The sequence below is a fragment of the Antechinus flavipes genome, chromosome 3 (assembly GCF_016432865.1).
Source record: "Antechinus flavipes isolate AdamAnt ecotype Samford, QLD, Australia chromosome 3, AdamAnt_v2, whole genome shotgun sequence".
NCBI classification, from domain to species: Eukaryota; Metazoa; Chordata; class Mammalia; order Dasyuromorphia; family Dasyuridae; genus Antechinus; species Antechinus flavipes.
Window position 1 is genome coordinate 122,358,447 of NC_067400.1, and position 21,907 is coordinate 122,380,353.

The following is a 21,907-nucleotide window of genomic DNA, read 5'->3' on the forward strand; positions in this document are numbered from 1 at the left end:
AGAAGTCAGCAGAGAGCTTAGGGCTGGACAGTAAGATCTGACAATCATTTTGCAGAATGATGATAACAGAAACCATGAGAACTGATAAGATTATCCAATGAAAGAATATAGAAGAGAAAATCTAGGACATTTCATTCATTCATTCTTCTCCCATATAATATGAAATATACCAGAACCTCTCTATAACAAATTTCTTACTATTTATATTACAAACCACATTGTAAGAATGTTTTCTCTTTTAGTATTTCAATAATTAATCCAATAATTAACCACCAGATTTATTCTATAGTGAAAATAACAAATACAATGAGTTTCAATGTAAAATTTTCTGAAAACTAAATTTGGTGAGTATGAGACTGAATAATACAATTAACTTTTAAAAAACAAACTAGAGCTATGATTTAATGGTATAAGGAATTCCTAGTGAAGTACTTCCTTTACTTATGAAAAATGGTACCTCCTTTGCATTTTTAGTCTTAGAAATATTCCTAGAGTCATTAAAGAAGCTATGTGACTTGCCTAGGCTCACACAATCAGTATATATTAAAGGCAGAACTTGAAACTTGACTTCTAAGTTCTCAATCCACTATGTTGTACCACCTATTCTGTATTAAGTTTTTTGGCCTAATATAACTGTATCAAAACTTTTAATATACATTTAAAAGGAAAGCACTTTCAAATAATTATAATATCTTTTAGTTTCCTGAAAATGCAAAAAAAATTAAATCTAAAGAATCTAAATAGCTAATTTTGTTGCTAAACAACTACATGACAGCAACATATTATGAATGACCCAGCTAATGATGGCATTAGGACAAGTAATGAATTTCTCCAAGAACTGTTATATTTTCATTCTTCCATTTATATACTTTCTATTTTCTGAAAAGCTCTCTTAACAATCCATGGCTTACATTTCTGATATAGCTTGGTAAGAATATATATATTCATATATATATAATAGATATGTAATACTTTATATATATATAATAGATACTTTTGGAATATGGCAAAAATAACTAGCATGGGTAGCCAACCATGTCTTTTTCCTACAATGCTTGTTCAGTTCAAGTGCAGACCCCATATATTTTATCTAGAAGTTAACCATCAAGTCCTTTTCTCTTTGCAGAAATGTTATTTAATTACACAAAATTACTTACATCTCTTGAAGCAGCTATCTGATTAATATATTCTCCATCAGTGAATAAAATATTCTGTCCTTCTGTGTGGCAATCTGTACAGAAGGAAGAAACAATAATTATATTACAACACAAAGACACAATCCAGAAAGGACCTTACTCCTCTGATGATGTCACAATGAGAGTTCTCTAAGGAATAAGTATTGATTTTAACTCAAAGGAGATTCAAATTTATAATAAAGAATCCAACAAAATTAAGACAAACTAAATAATTCAGTTAATAATTCTACCTATAAATTTTTTGTGATTTTAAAAGTATTTCTTCAGTCTTTAATACTCAAGGATCTTACTGTTCAACCTAACGCCAAAATTAATTCTTATTAGATATTCATGCACCATGATGAACAAGCGATAATTTTGATTATAATCATTGCAATACAACCACATGCAATATTGGCAACAATCTACCCTTTCACAGACACCACTATGGTTAGTGCCATTGGAAAAAAACTGATGGATTTAAAAGTTTTTTTTTTGTAATTGGGGTCTATTATTATCCAATTACAGATATCCCTTGTTTTATAGATACACACATTTAAAAATCCAGTGACACTTCAAATCTCTACATATATTCACATTGGCAGTCTATACCCAGAAGTTCATATTTTCTTTGAATAATTTCTTATACTTTCTAGCATTGTCCAGAATCTAGAATCCTTTCACTGGGAATATATGCTCTGTTTGTTTAAATATTTACAATTTACTCTTAAAAACAAGCTGCTATCCCTATTTTATCAGTGGTATCCTTATCCTATGAATTATTAAGACTTTTAAACCTATATTTTAAAAATATGCTACATATCAAGGCTGTTTCTATAACAAGGGATACCTGCATTATAGAAGCACCAATGGGATCTGTATTAGTGATTGTTGTTGAGTTAACACTGAACACAAGCATATTTAGCTTCTAAACAGACAGTATTCTTTTGAAAAAACAAATTTTAGCAAGCATAAAGAACACACACACACACACACACACACACACACACACACACACACACACAGAAACTGTCTCAAAAAATAACTGCTGACAAATGTACTATCTCTCCATACATCACTGTAAAAAAAAAATTTCCATTTCTAGCTGCACCTGAATCAAAGAAACACACAATTCCTTTCTTGGAATGCAGTAAAGGAACCCAAACAAGCTGGATTACTATAGGCTTTTGCCCAGGAGCTAGCATATTTCCTTATTATAAATATGCAAAACACAGGCAGACCCTTACCCAAACAGAGAATTTCAGTGATCACAAACTGGAAATAGAAACTGGGAGACAAGGCCCACTGGAAGCCCAAGAGACTTGATAATCAAAGAGAGGAGAAATCGAAAGAAAGAGTTCCTATTCCACTGTACAGAATACAAAGAAGTACAAGAAAGATGCTTCTCAAGCTCTAAGCAGTAAGATTTTAAACTAAAAAGCAAAGAAGAAAAACTCATTATTTCAGAAACAAGCAGGGACAAGGAATGGAGCGACGCAGAAAAAGCAGCTCAATGGTCTGAGGCAGCCCATCGTCAAACATGGACAATAAAAAGACATAGGGACACATGATATAAAAGCTGTTCCTGGACACAAAGAATAAAGTGTCAATTTGGTTAGAGCTTTACATACTAAAATAAAACATAAACAAACACTACAGAATGTTGAGAAACTACTCTTTTAATTATGACATTTTCTGGCCATCTATAAAGGCAGAAAACATTTCTAGAGAATACAGGCTATAAGACAATGGTTGCATGAAGTTCAAGGAATTACTCAACTAATATCCATTTTAAACGTAATCCTAACAGTGAATTCTTCTATTTCTTGATTAGAAATGTAAAGATAATAGGCATCCCTGGTGACATTTCCCACTTTTCCCCACCAAAAAACCTGACACTATCCAAAGAGGAGTTGAAAATGAAAAGCAGCAGAAAAATGAAAGCAGCAGCTTCTTCTTAGGTTTGAAAGGCTGAGTCTTCTTTCCAATGGTTTCAAATTTTTCTTTTGTCCTTCTTTAAAAAGTGTAAGACAAGACGGATTTATTCTCCAAGAATGTTTCTAGAAGTTTCTATCAGTGCATAAGAAACAGAAGAATGGGGATTTCCCCCCCCACAGACATAATTCCATTCTTCCTCCTAAATATTACATATGCATATGAAATACAGGCATTTACAACAACCCCTTCCGGATGGACTATAAAGTTTCTCTTACATAACATCAAACACAGTGTAGAAAAATTGACAATTAATAACTGGATTATATATCTTTATTTTCAGACAGTAAAATGATGAGGACAATTCTGGGGATTTTTAAACAGATAAGAAGTGGTCATTCAAAAAGGAGAGTTTTAGGAACCGGAAAATTATGTCAGAGGACTTGGAATGAAAGGAACTTTTCAATTTTATCTGAAATTGGATAGTAACTACAAAATAGATAGTTATTTTCTACTATAGAGAATAACTAATTATATGAAATAGTTATGGGTCCCAGTTGCCTCTACGTGAAATGGAAGTACAATTGGAAAAAGAATTTTCTAACATATCATTCAAATTAACCAATTAATATAGATATCTATGATATATAAAATATTATATAAAGATAGAACTGTTATTACATGTAGCCATAGGAAATAAAATGTAACAAAAGGTGTTTGAAGAATAGAGTCACAATGAATTCAAAGTATAATTAATTGTCCACATAAAGATAAAGATATACATTCATACAATACCAATAATTAAAATTTATGGTAAAATGACCATAAAAATTGAAAATTTAAAACGAATCAAACCGCTGAAAATCAACTTGATAGACTAAGTTTTCTTTTTCAAAAATGACAGGTAAAAAAAAAATTAAGGCCTTGCATACCTTTAACATTAATTTGTGGTTCCAGAAGCATTTTTAAAAGAAAAAAAATCAAAATACCCATTTGTCAATTAAGGTTTTCCAATAAAATCTTACTGTTAAAATAAAAAGAAAAATATAGGCAGATGACTCACCCAAAGAATTTCAAAATATAAATTCAAGTATTAAACCTCCCTTACTTCAAATAGTTTAGATAATTAAATTAAATAATATTAACATAAATTTTCACTAAAAAACATTACCTTATATGTAAGCATTATACTTGTGCTATACTTATGTTTGGGCCAAATACATTAAATTTACAAACTATCATTATTCAGAAGTTGAAAAAATACTGGAACATAATTTCAAGCATATATTTTGCTCATACTATTTTATTCATATAACTAAACGATCTAGCCTAGAAACTTCTTATAAATCACTTTTTAAGATATAAAATTAACACCAGAATAACGTACCTGGCAATGTTACAGTACCATCTTGTTCCAGTGTTTCAGGGTTTATTCTTATGGCTGTCATGCCGTGATTGTTCATATCTCTATATAACAAATAACCCTGACAACAACAAAAAAAATTTATGTGTTATGAGATCTTTTTCATTTCTAAAATATCTTATTTTACAATCACAAAGAACCATGTTATATTCTCTGAGAACTGAGATACACAGATATTACTATATACATTATTTAGAATTATTAAATATACACAAAAGAATACATATGCATTTTAATACTGGCATAAAATGCTCCACTACTTAATATATACTTAATCATTTGAATCAATAAAAGAATAGGCACTTTCATTTGGCAAAGAATCACAAATTATATTCAAGATTATCTTAGCTAATTTTAAAGTAAGTAAAAACAAATTAGCATTATAATTTTGAGAAAAAGTAATTCATTAAATTATAAATGACAATTTAAAAGAATAAATAAAGCCATGCTTCTAGTTACAGTCATCACTAAACTAAATTTGTCATTTTGTAAAATAAGGTGTACTTCATAAAAGGTACTTAATACATATTTAAAATAAATAGTAATCAATACTATTTCCTAGTAGAATGTAATTTCTTTAGGAGTTTCTTGTATCTCAACTGCCAATTATTCAGTTCAGTGACAAATTTCAAAGGAGATCCCACTTTAGATTTTAAAAATATTTTATCACAAATTTAGTAAATTCAAATTAAAATTCCTTCTGGGAAATTATTTCTATAGGCAATTTCAATAAATATGAAAAATTGCTACAAATGATTATTTAAATTGATTGTTAACTGGAGAACAGATTCAGAACTAGTGAGTTCTTGGGGAAATCAACATAACTGGATAATTTAAAAGTAAAAACATATATTATATATTGTTTTACTTTATTTGAAACAAATAAACTTTCTGAGTATGCAATTAAAAACAAACAATCTATCCCACTATTCTCTTTTTAATACATTTAATATCTAATTCACAAAACTGCTTATTAGGGAGACGATGACTACTTTCATAGAATTTATTCAAGTTGTTTTTAGGCAATGCATCTTTTAAAATGATATTTACTTTTATAAATAATATCAAAATGAATTTACTCTTCTTTCCCAATGTATCAATATAAGTTTTCTTCCCTCTCAAAAATGCTTCTAAAATAAAGAAAATGTCAAGGGAAATAGACTATTTTGCTGCACTTTTGTTCATAGTTGACATAAATCACAATTATATATAGCACTTTTTTTTCTTTTCCTAAATTGGGAGAATAAGTAGGGGTGATTTAAAACTAGTAAAGAGTCATACTCCTTAAAATAAATTTTAAAATAAGTATTGTGATCATTTTTAATATATGTGAACAATAAACTTCTAAGATTAAAAAAAAAAAAGTTTGTCTTGTTTTAGACATTCTCCTACCTGAGCATACCCTAACCAAGACTTTTTTTCTTTTCTGTTTTTGATGCGGGATGTAGAATTGTATATATGACCCTGTAAGATAATAAAAGTCAGTCTGACAATTGTTAAAACAGCAGTTTCATATGTTATTACTTAATCACCTAGAAATATTATAATGATTATAGTCAGCTGAAAACAAATAAGCAGAACAATTAAAAAAAAAAGGAAAACACTTAGCATTGAATTTTAATTAGTAGGTTTTAAAAAGAAGCACTTATCAGTACTTCTAGATTAGAAGTTGTTTTTTTTTTTTTTTTTAAATCAAGCAAATCTCACACACACACACACACACACACACATATACAAAAGAAGAATCTTCTATTGTGGATTTTAACTACAAAGAGTATATTACCCTCACTGTTCCACTGTATCCAGAGCCAATTTTATATAATCCATCCTTGCATAATAAATAAAGGAAAAAACCATCATTCTGAAGTAGGCATTGGTCATCTTCATCTACAGAAATTTCTTTCAAAGGCCACTTGTGCATCAATGCTGCTTTCTTAATCCCATTGCTAAACCAGTCCTGAATCTGAATTTTGCCTACCAAAACAGCTTGTACACTCCTTTGCAGAGAGTTTAGAATTGTTGGCACCTACAAAGGTACAAAATTATATTAGATTATGTCAAATATATAATATGGATAAACAGTTTAATAACAGCATTTTATAAATATGAAAATAATGCATAATATAATTGTATCTGTTAGTGATTTAAAATAACTCAAAAAGCAGTGCAAATAGGAAATCTAAAATAGACAGTTTTAAAATATCAAAATGAAAATATGTATGAAATACCTGAATTGTTTGGCAAGCATGACTGCCATTGTTAGTGAGGATAGCAGATATAGCCTGAAGAGTTCTTCCTGTTTCCCCCCAAGAAGCTACCAGGCTAAATAGACAAGCACAAGAAAGTGCAGTCAGGGACTGTCCTGTACTATCACTCATTCCAGTACTTCGAACAGTAATTTCCAAAAGGAGCTGGAAAAGAGATTCTGTGGATAAAATAAAATGCCACTAAATTAGCACAGGTAAATTACATTTTACACATATTAACATAATTTCTTTCTCTACTCTTCTTTCCCAAAAGTCAATCTGAACAGAAGTAGAAAGGGCATTTTAAAGACCATCCTGGTTTAGCACCTTCATTTTAAATAAAAATTAAATTAAATTAAATTTACAAAATTTATGAACCTTGCCTAAAAAGTCACTTTAAAAAATAGTCAATTCACTTAAGGAAGAAGCGAATCATGTAAGAAGTTACCACAGATTTCATTTTATATTAATAATTTGTCTTATAAAGTTGATGTTAAAAAAAAATCTGTGGGGCCATAAATTTGTACATATTTATTTGAAAGTCTTTACTATAATAAACAAAAATTAAGTTATCACCACAAGACTAATATTGTTAGCATAAATAATTATTGAAGATATTAAATTTTAATTTTTATTATAGTGGTTTTGTTTTATTATGGATATCCTATCTATTATTTACATATTATTTTAAAAATCTTTTCAGCATACCTTTCCGAAACAGCCTTGTGAGACAATGCAGGAATCATTTTCAGAAAAAGAAGTTACAGGTTAGATAAACTGAAACCCAGACATGAAGCTTTTGTCCAAGGTCTCAGGTTCAGAGAATCTTAGAATTTTAGAGACTGATGGGACCTTAGAGGTTATCTAATGAAACCCTCATCTCAAAACTACCATCTGATAATACTACCTTAAAAGGGAAAAAAAGAAACAACCCACCACAAGTCTTTATTTGAAGCATCCAGGTTCTGCATGAAGATCTCCAATAATAAAGAATTTACCACTTCTCAAGAGCCCAAGCTCTTTTTGGACTATCTCTAATTGTGAGGAAGTTTTCCCTTATATTGAACCAAAAACTCACTAGCCATATGACAACTATGAGAGACCTTCAAATATCTAAAACCACTGACCATGTCTCTCACTTGACTCCTTTCTTTTTGGTCCCCATTTCGTTCAACTTGTGTGATGTGGTTTAAACTTCCCTCAAAATTCTCATGGCCCTTCTACAAAAATGTATGCTTAGCTTGTTAATGATCTTTCATTGAAGAAGTTGAGGAGTAGTCCTATGGGTAGGAAAAAGTGCATGTTCTGTCAAACCTTTTTTTTTTTTTTTTTTTTTTTAAATATTCTGGTCAGTTTTCGCTCAACATTCTCCATGTCATTTTTAATTCTTTATTAATGAAATCTTTAATGTACCAAAATATCTATTCTGTTGTTAATGTGATATTAATTCTAGAACAGAGAGAGGTAATATTTGGGAGGATCTTAGATCTGAAGATGGCATCTAAGGGACTACTTAAAAAACAATTAGGAAATAATTGTGATGTAAAGGGAGATGGAAATCCTCTACCATATCAGACATAAGCTACATCCAAAGGAGCAGCTAAGTATCCCTTGTGCCTATTGAAGATGGGAAATTCTCTATACCAATAACTATGGCCCACTGTAAAAACATGTAGACCTCAGAACTATAGTATCTCTTGGTGAATGACAAAATGGCATTCATTCACCCAGAATATTTTTCAAAGTGTGGTCCAGGAATCTTGGGGATCTCTAAGATTCTTCCAGGGATCCATGAGGTCAAAAGAATGTTCATAATAAGATACTTTAATTTCTATTAAGTTAAGTATTGCTCTTAGGGAGGGAGATGCATTCTGATGGTTTAGAACACGAATTCTCAGGCATTATGGTTACCTACTAATAAAAAGCACAATAAAATTACTAAACAGTGATGGAACTTGAGCTAAACACCTCAGAGAAGAGGAAAAATATGTAAAAAAGGAAACTTTAATTAAAGGACCTGAAAATTTAGAAAAAAATTTTTGGGTGAAGCAGTTGGGGTTAAGTGATTTGCCCAGGTTCACACATCTAGAAAGTATGAATTATTTGAGGTTGGATTTGAACTCAGATCCTCCTGACTTCAAGGCCAGTGCTCTATCCAGTATGCCATTTAACTGCCCCCTAAAATTTTTTTAAATAAAATCTAAATAATAATTCATAAGTATGTGAGATGGATTTGTGGAGTTTTTTCCTAATTTTCATTGGCATGGAATTTCTAAAGGAAATTCCTTTACAAAGGCTAAACAGTTTTCTACAAGTTATAATGTTAGCAAGTTACCTGAAATACTAAGAGGTTGAGTGACTTGGAAGATGTCACACAGATATTTACATGTTAGAAGCTGAGGCTAGTCCTCTACCTATTATGCCATGCTGCACCTCTGTAAGATATCAGAAGGTAAGAAATCAAAGTATTAATGAAAAACAATGGTCTTCTGGTTTCTCTCCTTTTTATAACTCTAATCTGACAAATCACTTGGCAGGCAACAATATCCTATTTACTATGTTCTTAAAATTAATACTTTTTAGTCCTCTCTCTTTCAAATTCTCCTTTGAAAATTGTTTTTTATGAGGCATACAAAATTTAACATCAGGATATTAATTCTACATGTAACAAAATCAAGAGCTAATAAAAATACATATTCCACTAAATCATCTGGTCTAGACTTTACAATTAACTTGAATGTTCAATGTTTAGTCAGAGAAGGAAGGTGTGATGATGGGGAAAGGATTGCATTCATTTATTGCTAAGGAAGACATGACAATTGAGAGTCTGTTCCTCTTTCAGCTTCAAACCTTGTTAGTAAGACAAATAAATAACAATAAAATAGACTTTAGATAAAAGAAAACTTCAAAATACTCTGAGAGTTCCAAAGAAGGAAAGATCATTTCTAACTTAAGGATTATAGTAGAGACCTGGGAAGCCTTCATGTAGAAGTTGACATCTGAATATCACTGCAAAAGACACACAGATTGTAAGTTAGAAATGGCGTAGGAAAGTATAAGGAACAACATGAGCCAAAGAAAAGAGGTTGGAGGTTGGAGAGCAGTGAATGTCAAGAAGTCCAATTTGGCTGGAAAGTAGAGTACAAAAAGAATACTAACATAAGGTAATTTTTGCAATAGTAGACTAGAGACATGTTGTGGAGAGGGTTGAATCCAGACTTAAGGAATTTAGAAATTTATTTGGTGGGCAACATGGAGTCATTCAAAAGTTTGAGGAAGTAGAATAACCTGATCAGATCTGTAGATAAAGAAAAGAATAATAACTGGGATCTACACATCCTAAAATCTTCAAAATGCTTTATATATATTATCTCATTTAACCTTCAAAGCATCTTTGTGAATAGGTACTTCAGCTATTTTGATAACAGTCTTATAGATGAAAATAGTAAGGCTCAGAAAGTTAATCAGTGTTACTATTGCAGGATGTGAACCTGGGTCTTCTTGACTCCAAATCTTATATTCTATCCCCATGCTATACTGCCTTCTCACAGGAGTGTAAAGAAAGAGACCAGTGAAAAGAGGTGTGAAGTCCAGGTATGAAGTAGTAAATTACAATAGTTGTGGGGGAAAAGAAAGGGATAGCTGCAAGTGAAAAAATACTGGCAGATGAACATGGATAACAGAATGGATGAAGAGAGGAAAAGAAGAGCCAAAGATAAAACTGATCTGGGAGAAGAATCAACAGAATTAACTTTATTAAACAAGCTAACAACGAACAACTTATTTTCAAAGCCTCATGTTTCCTTCTGTAACATTTATATTAGATATCTTGCACATAATGAATGACTGACAAGGTCAACAGGAGGAGAAAATCATCAATTCAGAAGTTGTGCTTCTATTTATGCTTCTATTCTTTAAAGTTACCAAATTTTTTTTAGCCTTGATTATAGAATTATCAACTGACTATTCTTTGGTATAAAATCGGAGGATCGTAGATTTTATTTGGTCCTGGAAACAGAGAAGTTATTTAGTCCTTCCCTTTCATTTTACAGATGAGAAAACTTAGTTTAAGTGCTATTCATTAATATATTCATTCAATCAGCATTAATTACATGTTCTATCTACTGTGTCCCCAAGTACTAGGGTCACAAAACAAAAACAAAACAATCCCTGACCTCAAATAGCTTAGTATATAGGAAGAAAAACATGCACAATAAATAAATAAAAATGAAATGCATACAAAATGATTTCAGGGTAGAAAAAGAGCACTAAGGGACTTGAATAGGTCTTGGGTACAAGAAGACACTTGAGATGAGCCTCAAAGGAAACTAGAGATTCTTAGACTTCCTAAAGATAATAAGTGGCAAGAGACAGAATTTGAATCTAGATCTTCTGACTCTAAATTCAACAATGTCTCTATATCATTAATTTGTAGATAATTCTAGTCCCTCACTTCTTTCTCTTTCCATTTTAAAAAATCATCTTACTCCATCACACTAATGCTAACTTGAATTGGACAGAAAAATAAAAATTTGTATTAGTCCTATTTTATTTCTGTTAATAGTTCTGGTTTAAAAAAAAAGTTTTGGTGAGAAGTTTAAATATTAATAACTAATCCTAATTTTATGAGTTATATGTAGATATTTATATTACTTTTATCAACAATTCTTACCAGAAAAACCATTTTCTATATCTAAATTCTGGGTTTTAAATAGCACTCAAGTGATAATAATGAAAGAAGAAAGTCTTTAAGCCTTCTTTTTTTCTGTCAACAAATTAATCAGAGATGACATTTCACACTGTTATGTATACTTATTATGTAAGTATTGAGCAAATACTTAATTAAATAAATAACTCATCAACAAATATGAGATCTTACCAAGAACCTCAGGTGGTTCTGATTGGAGGCCTTCTGGCTGTTGACCCTGCAACACATTAAGCAGAGCTTGCAGACTCCTAAGACACAGGGATGGATGAGAAAATCGTGTCTCTTTGATCAACTCAAAAACTTCACAAAGTCCAACTTCAATGATCTAATTGAGATAAAAATATACATAAGGTACATAAAGTTATAATAAGCCTGCAAATAAATATTTCTTGAGCACTTCACTTGGCAAAAGCATTTCCTTAACAGAATTATCTGGTGTCAAGATACTGAGACCAATAGAAAGCAGTAATTGAAATTCAAGACTAAGGAAATCTCTCACTTTGGAGTTAAACCAAGAAGCCACTCACAGTAATTTCCATGGTTTTCTCAAAAACCTACATTCATCCATTGCTCTTTTTTATTTGTGGGTAGTACTTCACGATTCTTACCTACAATGCAATAACAACATGTGATCAAGATGCTAACTGCCAGTTGTGATCAAAATCCAAAGCTATGTAGAGGTATGTCTATATGTATGCATGTATATAAAGAGAATGAAAAAATAAATGGGAATCACCTTCAGCAATTCTCCCATGAAAATTTTTTAAGGATGATGTATATCATGATCCTACTTCAAAAAATGTTCACCTGAATATTCCATGAAATTTTACTCCAGTTATTCATTCACCTTTTGTACTTGAACAAATCTACTCCATATTCTAATATTAAGAGGACATTTGTGAGTAGTATGGGATCTTTATTTGACAATTCTTATGCCTCCAAAGATACCTGCTGTACAATAAAAAGAATAGCATTTGCACAGTGATCTGGTGTTTACCAAAAACTTCTGTCTAGAAACCGCTTAGGGTAGGTGGTATAAATATTAGATGCCCATCTTAAAGATGAAGGAACCAAAGTTCAAAAGGGTAAAATGCCATGAGTCATACACTAAATAGGTGCAAAATTAAAAACCCTGCTGCTTACTGCTTTCAAATAAAGAGCACATTCCACTCTGTCATGCTACCTATAAAGGAGGTCTTAAAAACTTAAAAAAAAACAACTTAAAAACTTTAAAAATTAAATATAGTTGGAAAAATTGGAAATCTTGGAAAATTGGAAAAATGTCAATTTAATTGGAAAAACAACAACCCTCATTTTAATTTCCTCTATTTTGTCTGAAAATTTTATTCAAAGCATAATATTGGAAAGTGCTATTTACTATAGAAAAATTATAATACTAACCAAATGCCCTACCAATTTATTATTTAAAAGGGCATTTTTGGTGCTTACATGGCAGTTCCTCTGAAACCATCCATATATTTCAAAGAACTCTAACTCTGTTGCAAGGCCACAATCTCTAGCTTTGTAGTTTCTGACAATAACTTCATAAGGTAATTTTTTTAAGTGCACACACTTTCAGTTACAAGCTCAAAAGAGACATACCTAGCATCTTTGTTTCCCTTAACACTGTGTTTCTATTAACTTAATTATATTTTCTAACTGTTCTGTATCTTGAAGGAAGCAAAATTTTCAAGTTTCCTGCCTCTTGTGTTAAGGATTCTGTGTTATATCCTAAATTTATTTCTTTTGATTTCAACAATCCTTATTAAAGTGAATATTTCAGGATCTGGTAAACAAGAGAATAATCTGTTCTTTATAAAATCTGTGATAATTTGTCTCTAATAATTTTAGCATCTTTTCTCTTGATTTTTTTTTTTAAATGCTTTACTTGATGTGCTCCGATCAGGGCTGTATCAACTATTCAAAATGAGAATGAACTAGTTTTGCAGAATTTGTTGTCTAACTTTTTTAATGGCCTTTATTTGGGGGATAGGGGTAGAGAAGAGGTGAGGTATCTTATACCTGCCTACTTGAAGCCAACTTTCCTTTTGTTCTGTCTCATGACATCTTCCTATAGTTCTATCCTGTCCCTTCACTGCCTAAAACATTTCAGGGTAATTTGTTGATTTAAGATTTCAATATGTACTTCCTCACCCAGAATTAATTCACAAAATGTGAAATACTCTAACAATCCCTTGGCAATGTTTATTAACTCTTAAAAAATACTTTATCTGTTACCCATCTCTGATAAATCATAAAGGCTTCTTCCCAATTCTAAGGAGACAGGAAAAAATTTAGTCTACATATAGAATGAGATGCAAACACTTTCCCTGATGCATGGAGGCAACATGGCATATTCCTTATGAAGGCAGAAATAACATGTGATGGGGAGATGAGTGAAAGTGAGGAACTGAGGATGACACCTAGGAATGTCTGTGAGATTGGGAAAATGGCAGTAACCTTGCCAATAATAGAAATTTCAGAAAAAAGGGGAAAAGTTTGAGGGAAAATATGAGTTCACCTTTGAACATTCTGAATTTAAGATTCCAGTGGGACATTTTGCTCAAGCAGCTGAAGAAATAAGAATGGAAATTAGGAGAGAGGTCAGGTTTGAATAAGTAGATCTGAGAGTCATCAACATAGAAATAATAACTGATGTGACCACCAAGTGAAATAGTATATAGTGAAAATCACCAAGTGAAATAGTAAATAGCAAAGATTCAAGGATCCAAGATAGAGCCTTTGGACCAATCTTAGTGGAGATGGCCTAGCTGAAGATTCAGTAAAGGAGAGTAAAAAACAGTAGTCAAAGGAAGGAAGAAAACTAGGAAAAAGCAGTGCCACAAAAACCTACAGAGAAGAGAGTGTCAAGAAGAGAGTGGTAGATTGTGTCAATAACTTCAGAAAGGTCAAGAAGTATTGAGAAAATGTGATTCAATTTGGAAATTAAGAGATGACTGGTAACTTTGGACAGAGCAATTTCATTTGAATGAGTTAGAAACCTTTCCAAAGAATAGAAGAGAGTAAGAGGAAGGGAAGCAGAGGCAATGATTTCAAGTTCGCCCAGATAATTCAAGTAGCTTATTACTGCTATAGTCAAAGCCATTTCAACATTTTTTGTACTCTATTTCCTTCTTTTGTCAAGACAGTTTATAATTATAGCTCCTTAACAATGTTGTTTTTGTTTCTACCTCCACTGGTACAGATTTCCTGTATTATCCTACCATCCCCCTAGTCTTTGATTAATATATTTTTCTAACATGGATATATCTTATTAATATGCAATTCTAAACTTTTGCTCCCATTTTATCTATTCTGTTTCCTTCTGTAAAACAGATACCTAGTTCTTCCATAGTTATATTTCACTCACAAGCATATGGTTCACTCCTAATAATCCCAAGAGGACCCATCTTAGTACACTTGTGTACAAAAAACTGGGGACATAGATTTGTTGCTGGATCTTTTCTTAGATTCCATCTTCTATAAATGATTTGTCTTTTCTGCTGACATTCTACTACTCTTGTGGCTTCCTTTCTTCTTCTCATCTACTTTTTATCTCTTGCTATCTGGGCACCTGAAACCCAAATGACCATCTATAATTCTGCACACCATCCCTTTGACTCCCTAGATAGAAATTTCCTTCAACCATCCCTTATATGTATGCTATAGGTCTTACCCTGCTAAAATGTAAGCTCCTTGAGGGCAAGAACTGTCTCACTTTTGTATTTGTATCTTTACCACTTAGTACATTGTCTAACAAATAATATGTAGTTAATGCTTTTTCATTCATTTATGCATTTACATATTCCATGGAAAGAAAGCACAACTTGAAAATCCTTATGTCAGAATGACAAATGATGACTTTTAATACCCTTAACAAAGAATAACCAACCATTACTACTCATCTGTCTCTTCTGCCTCAATTACTGCATGATCTTTCTTCTGGTAACACCTTTGGAACAACATCATTATCACTTGAAGCAGGAGGAAGAGAATGGGAAGAAAAGGAAGACAAGCATTATTAAGCACCTATTATGTGCCAGACCCTGTGCTAAGTGCTTTATAAATATTATGTCATTTTACTCTCACAACTACCCTGTGAGGTAGGCATAACTATTATCTATGATTTTACGTTAAGGAAACTGAGGAAGGCAGAGATTATGTGACTTCCCAAGTCACACAGCTAATAAGTGTCTGAGGTCATATGTGAACATGGAATTCTTCTTGCCTCCAGTCCCGGCACCACACCACCCAACTGTGAAACAATAAACTTCTTCCTTAGGTGTTGTCCTTTAAACTGCCCACTCTTTAGGGTAGGGGTTTTTAATTTGGAGCTCCTGAACTTTCTTAAAAATATTTTTAATTTTTGTTCCAGTTGTGTATGATTATCCCATTGAGGGTTATCTTGATAAAGATACTGGAGTAGTTTGCCAATTCCTTCTCATTTTACTGATAAAGAAACTAAGGCAAATAGGGTTAAGTGACTAGCCCAGGGTCACACAGCTGGAACATTAATCTTCCTGATATAGGCCTATCAACCTATCCACTAAGAAACTTAATTGGCCTTCAAACATTTTAAGTAACACCAAATATTAAATGGATCCATCTTCTATCTTTATCCTCCTTATTGAGATTATATCATGTGCCCCTCTGGATTATTTTGATCTTTATTTTTCTTGTTGAAGTTCCTCCATTCTATTAGGAAACTTTATTCTTATTAACTTAAAGTAGAGAAATGTTAGTTCACCTTTTCACTTTCTTAACTAGACAGTGAAATTAATCTATATTTTTTATTATACATCATGGCAGAAATATGAACAATACCTTATTGGCAGTTCAATGAAAAATTTCCTGGGCTATCCATACATAATGGAGATCAAATACTCAGTCTTCTATTACATTCGTAGTTCTCAAGGATCCCTCTCAGATATCCAGAACAAATCAAGTTACATGGAATAATATGTTCTATCTTGGAAGCTATGTTTAAATGGAACATTATGAAACTAGAGTGCTTTTTTTTTTTTTTTAAAGATTTGTTCCTGACTTGAAAAAGTAGTACTTGAGTACTTTATAGGTCTATTTCCCTGTTTGCACCTGACCATTCTATATGAAAGTCTTTATTCTGTTCACTTAAATTGTCCTTTAATTTTCCCAAAGGTATTTTCTTTGGTCCCTTTGGTTTTACCAGCAAAAAAAATGATAAATGGGTTTTGTTTGATTGATAACTGTTGGGGATGAGCAAATAAATTGGTGTTTTTCCTCCCCTCCTCAACTGCCTATATTTTTAGTTTGTCTTGTTTTTCAATCAGATCTGTAATTTATACTGGTATACTTAAAAAGCTTCTAGCCTTCTTGTGAGTTTTTGACCTTAACACTATCGTTCAATTTTGCTCAATTAATTTCTGTAGGACTTAATACCTGAATATGAATAACAAATTTCTTTGGTATATGTTCTCTAAAAAGAATGCAGAATTTAATTGTGTTGTTATTACTCTTACATAGTAGATCACATAATAGACAAAATGGTCCTCTCTGAAGGAAAGACTCCACAGCACTGCTCTTTCTTCTTTACTTGCAATTCCCTCTTTCCCTCTATGATAATTTAGTCATACTCCTAAAATGAGAGCTAGAAAACATTTATTTAATTTGTAGTGGCAAAAGGCTGCTAAACAGAACAGTGATACTGTTTTTCTTAACAAAGTTACCCTAAAATGGTAATTATCAAATTAAAAGAATTTGAATAGCAGAATCTGAAGCAAAGTGGCAAGAACTGGTTATCAGATAGGTTTTTCCTCATGTAGAGGAATAAGTGACTTGGAGATTTGAAGTAAGACAGGGAATTTAAGGATAATTGATGCTTTTTAATATAGAAGTGAAAAATCCCATTTTTTCTAATACATGTACTTTCTTTCTCCTTGATATCTCACGTTCACATGACAATACCATTTCTAAACTTATTTTAAACTCAATTACCACCATCAATTGGACGATTCAAGGCTGAAAAAATCAACAAATCTATTCTAAGATACTAAGTTGTATAAATACACTTTCCTAATATCTTCAAATTACATGATACTGCTTCTATATGAGAACTTGACAGCTTAAAAAAAAAAACAGAAGAAAACTGTTACTAATGACACTTATTTTCTTTTTTCACCATAAAAGACCAGGTTGGTCATCTTTGGAATTATAATGAAAGTTATCCAGCACTCAATGAAGTCATGACTAAGTTCAGAGCAAATAGGAACAGGCAAGCTATAATGTTCTATAATGAAAGAGGTAAAAAACTACTGTATTAAAAAAACTAGCTACTATCCAAATTTAGCTTCTAGACTGAAACTATCCCAAAAGCAGGGCATCAAGTCTTATGTGACATTAGGCCTTATCAACTTAAATCAGAATCAGTAATTGAATAGAATTATTAGATTCATATAATAAACTTCAGCTAGAATAATCATGAAGCAGTTGGAAAAATTTCCCAGACTGGACAGTTTATATGTAACATATGATCTAAGTGCTACAAAGGATCTTTAACTGAGGAGGAAATATAAATAAAGGAGAATAGCATAAACATAACTGGGAAAAACTGTTATATGGAAACAGACATATGGTATATAGATGACTACTTCTACTACAATAACTATTATCACTACTACCACTAACTACTTTAAGATTTGTAAAGCACTTTACAAATATCTCATTTTATCCTTACAACAACCTAAAGGGATTTGTATTCTTATTATCCTTCTACAAAAGGAAACAGAGAGAGAGGCTAAATGACTTGACTAAGGTCTCATAACTATTGTCTCAAGCCAAATACAAATGGAGTCTTCCTGACTATATTCAGTGCTTTGTCCACTAAATCACCTAGTGGTCTGCTTGACTAAATAAAGATGTGACAAAAATCCTTTTTCTAGTAATTATTTTTATTAACACACTAACATTTCAAAGAACTTAAAAGATAATTTCAATAAATTTAATAGAGAATTTTTTTAAAAGGTGAAAGACTAAAACAATGGGCAAAATCTTTTAAGATGGAATTTAAGAGGAATACATGTATACTGTACACTTGAGTTCAAAACAATTAACTTCACAAGCACAATCTGTTTAAAGGAAGGGATAAACAAACTCCTAGGGTTTTAAGTGGCCTATGAACTCTATATGAGTCCACAGTGTGACACTAATCAAATCATATCAGACAATATAATAAAAGGTGTATAGAGAAAAGTGATTATCCTACTATATTGGTCATATCATACTGGAAGTATTGTCTCAGTTCAGCTGTCAAATTTTAAGAAAGGTCAATTACAAAGTGAAATGTTTAACAAAGATTATGACCAGGATGGTGAAAGTCCTGAAAGGAAACTACAGCACAGGATGATTCAATGCACACAAGATGCACATTACTTGCCCAAAATACCATGGTAGGTGCTAAGGCCACAAAAACAAAACACCCTTGTCTGTATATATTCTAGAACAAAGATAAACAATATACAGAATAGAAAATAAGTGGGGAAGGAGTAGCACTAACACCTGGCAGGATGGCAAAAACTTTGTATAGGAGAGAGTACCTGTGCTAAGCTTTGAGGATAAAGAATTCTAAGTGGTAAATGTAAAAGGGTGACCTTAAGAATGGAAATAGTTTTTTGCAAAGACAAAGAAAGAAAAGATGAAATGCTAAATCTTTGGAACGAGCAGCAAGTATTGTTTAGGGGGAAGATATAGATTGTAAGAATAAGAGAAATTCTAGAAGTGAAAGTTATGTAAAATAGCTTCTAATGGAAACAGCAATAATTTTAAGGTTCCTTTCCTTAGGGTGCTCCTGTTCTAACAATCTGTCAGTGATTTTAAATCTTCTTGCTTTGGAATATGATCCTGAAGATCTCTGATCTAAGAATGCTATTGTTTTGTCAATGAGTTTGTAAAAGTCTTCTGGCCTAAGACTATAATGATATTAGGGAAGATATATCAGTAATTCTCAGACTCTCTAATCTTAGGATGCTATTGTGCTAACAATCTTATCTGTCAATGATTCTAAAGTTTTCTGACAGTCCTAGGTCTAGCTGGTCAGTGATAACCAAATTCCTGAGACTGCTCCTCAAGTGTACCTCTAGGCCAGAAAATTAGCTTATCAATGACACAAACTGGATAATTTTGTCTCCTTGCTCCAGGTTCTTTGTTACACCTTTGGACTTTCAATTGGACGCTTCAATTGGAGTTAAATACACTTTGCCCCTTGACTTGGATATGGGTTCAAGGCTGCAAATTTCTTTTAGACACCTCCCAACACTAGTCTGTGACTCCCAATCTTTTGGGATCCCTTCTCAACCTCATCAAAAGTAGTACTGAGATTGCAGATGGTTTTAAATGCCAGTCAATCAAGTAGCACTTATAAAAGTATCTACTTTATATGAGGCACTATCATAAGCACTTCCACACTAAAGAGTTTGTGTTTTATTCTAGAGGTAATAGGAACCACTAAAAGTTTTAGAACAAATCTTAAGATTATCTTAACAGCTATGTGAAAAATAAATTGAAGAGTAAAGAAACTGAAACAGTGAAGCCATTCAAGAAAATATTACAATAATGCATGTGAGAGACATAAAACTCCTAAACTAAAACTTTGTCTCTGAGTAACAGAAGACAAATGCAAGAGATGTCATGGTGGCCAAATTCAAGAAGTAACAAATGATAAGACACTAGTATAAAGCAGGGGAAAAAATCAAGAATCTATCAATAAAACAATCAATTCACTGAGAACCTAAGATAACCCACTAACTAAAGATACAAAGAGAAAAATTAAATCCTTAAGGAGTTTACAATTTAACACGGAAGTGGGTACAACAAATACATAAGAAAGCACGTATAAAACACATACAATGCAACCTTATAGGAAAGTCATTACTAGTTGAAAAAAACAGAAAAGGAACCAAATAAAAGGTGGCACTTGGATCCTGAAAGAAATCAAGAATTTAAAGAGATGGACAAAAAGTATATTCCATACTTGGGAAATAAAATGCAAAAACAAGGAGATAGAAGATGGAGTCAAGTCAGGAACAGCAAAAAAAGCCATTTTGACTGAACTAAAGAATGTATGAAGGAGAGCAGAACACAATAAGGGTGGAAAGGTTAGATGGGACCAAATTATGAAGAGTTTTAAATGTCAAACAAGAGCTATGAAGGGTTATAAATGTCAAAAAAGAAGTTAAGATATCCTGGAGATGGTCAGATATACTTCAGGAAAATCATTTTAGTCACTGTATGGAGAATGAACTGAGAGAAGTAGAAATGAGGCATAGAAACCAATTAAGAGACTACTTTTAATTGTATGAGAGAAGAATAAGAAGGGTGCTGGAAATGGGAGAAAAGGGGACAGATGTAAGAAATGTTATGAATATAGAGGTTGACAATCCAACAACTGATTGGATATATAGAAGGAAAGGGAGGAAGTAAGTGGAAGAGGATCTACTAGGATTCCCTTGGATGTCCATGAGCATAAACACTTGAAAATCATGTAGCTAGAAAGAGAAGAGGGCTATCATTCCATCTTTTTCTATGTTCTAAGTTCCTTAAGGGCAAGGACTGTTTTACTTGCTTTCACTTGCATCCCCAGCAATTACACAATGCTTGTAATATAGTAAGTACTTAATAAATGTTCTAAAAATTCATCTATAAAGCACTGTGCTACTTTCAAAAAGACAAAAATAAACAGTGCTTCACATTCCACCATGGAAACACAACATGTACACAAATAAAGGAGGAAAAGAAGATTAGCGAGACAGGAGAGGAGGAGGGCGGGTAAGAAGAGAAGAGAATTAACAACTGGGGAAAACAAAGAGGGTTTCACAAAGTAGGTAAAGCCTAAACCTGAGTTGACCCTTGAAGAAATAAGGATTCTAGGAGGAGGGAACAAACACTTGTAAATAGATCCTAGAGTATGGAATGTGTAGAAATATTTGGTACAGAAAGGAAAAAAAAGGGAAGAAACAGCTGCAAGAACTGAGCAACAATATATAATAGCAGCAACTGGAAAAGGAAGCTAATTTCAGAAATGTGTGGCTCTTTTAGCTCAGGGAATCAAGAAGACTCAGGGATTAAAACATTATTATAGATTAATGAAAGTCAGACACCTGGAGTTATCAGTGAAGGTTAGACAAATTGCAAATGAAGGAGCTGGTGAAACAAGAATGTGATTAAGGGTCAATAAGGTCTAAATCCCCAAATCTTGCTGTCAGGAGCTACAAAGAATAAAGTCTAATTAATAACTAGATATGACAGCTGTATTTGTATTTTTTAAAAAGTTGCCAGTTCCCCTAGCTCCCTCACTTCTTGTTCTCTGCTTTCAAAACTGAAAAGCCCCTACCATATTTCTAAGATATGTTCTTCAGATTTTTTATCAATTTCTTGATAGATTCCAATT

The 21,907-nt window shown here is 32.1% G+C and overlaps 1 protein-coding gene across 1 annotated transcript in view; it reads right to left on the reverse strand.

Annotated features, from left to right (window-relative positions):
* Positions 1-21,907, reverse strand: part of MYCBP2 (MYC binding protein 2) — a 318,733-nt gene that overhangs the window by 233,805 nt on the left and 63,021 nt on the right. The window contains exons 4-9 of the mRNA XM_051983950.1: positions 11,659-11,812; positions 6,762-6,958; positions 6,317-6,559; positions 5,926-5,997; positions 4,498-4,594; positions 1,158-1,231 (exon numbers count right to left, since the gene is read on the reverse strand). Of these exons, the coding sequence (XP_051839910.1) occupies positions 1,158-1,231; positions 4,498-4,594; positions 5,926-5,997; positions 6,317-6,559; positions 6,762-6,958; positions 11,659-11,812 (837 nt within the window). The remainder of the gene's footprint in view (positions 1-1,157; positions 1,232-4,497; positions 4,595-5,925; positions 5,998-6,316; positions 6,560-6,761; positions 6,959-11,658; positions 11,813-21,907) is intronic.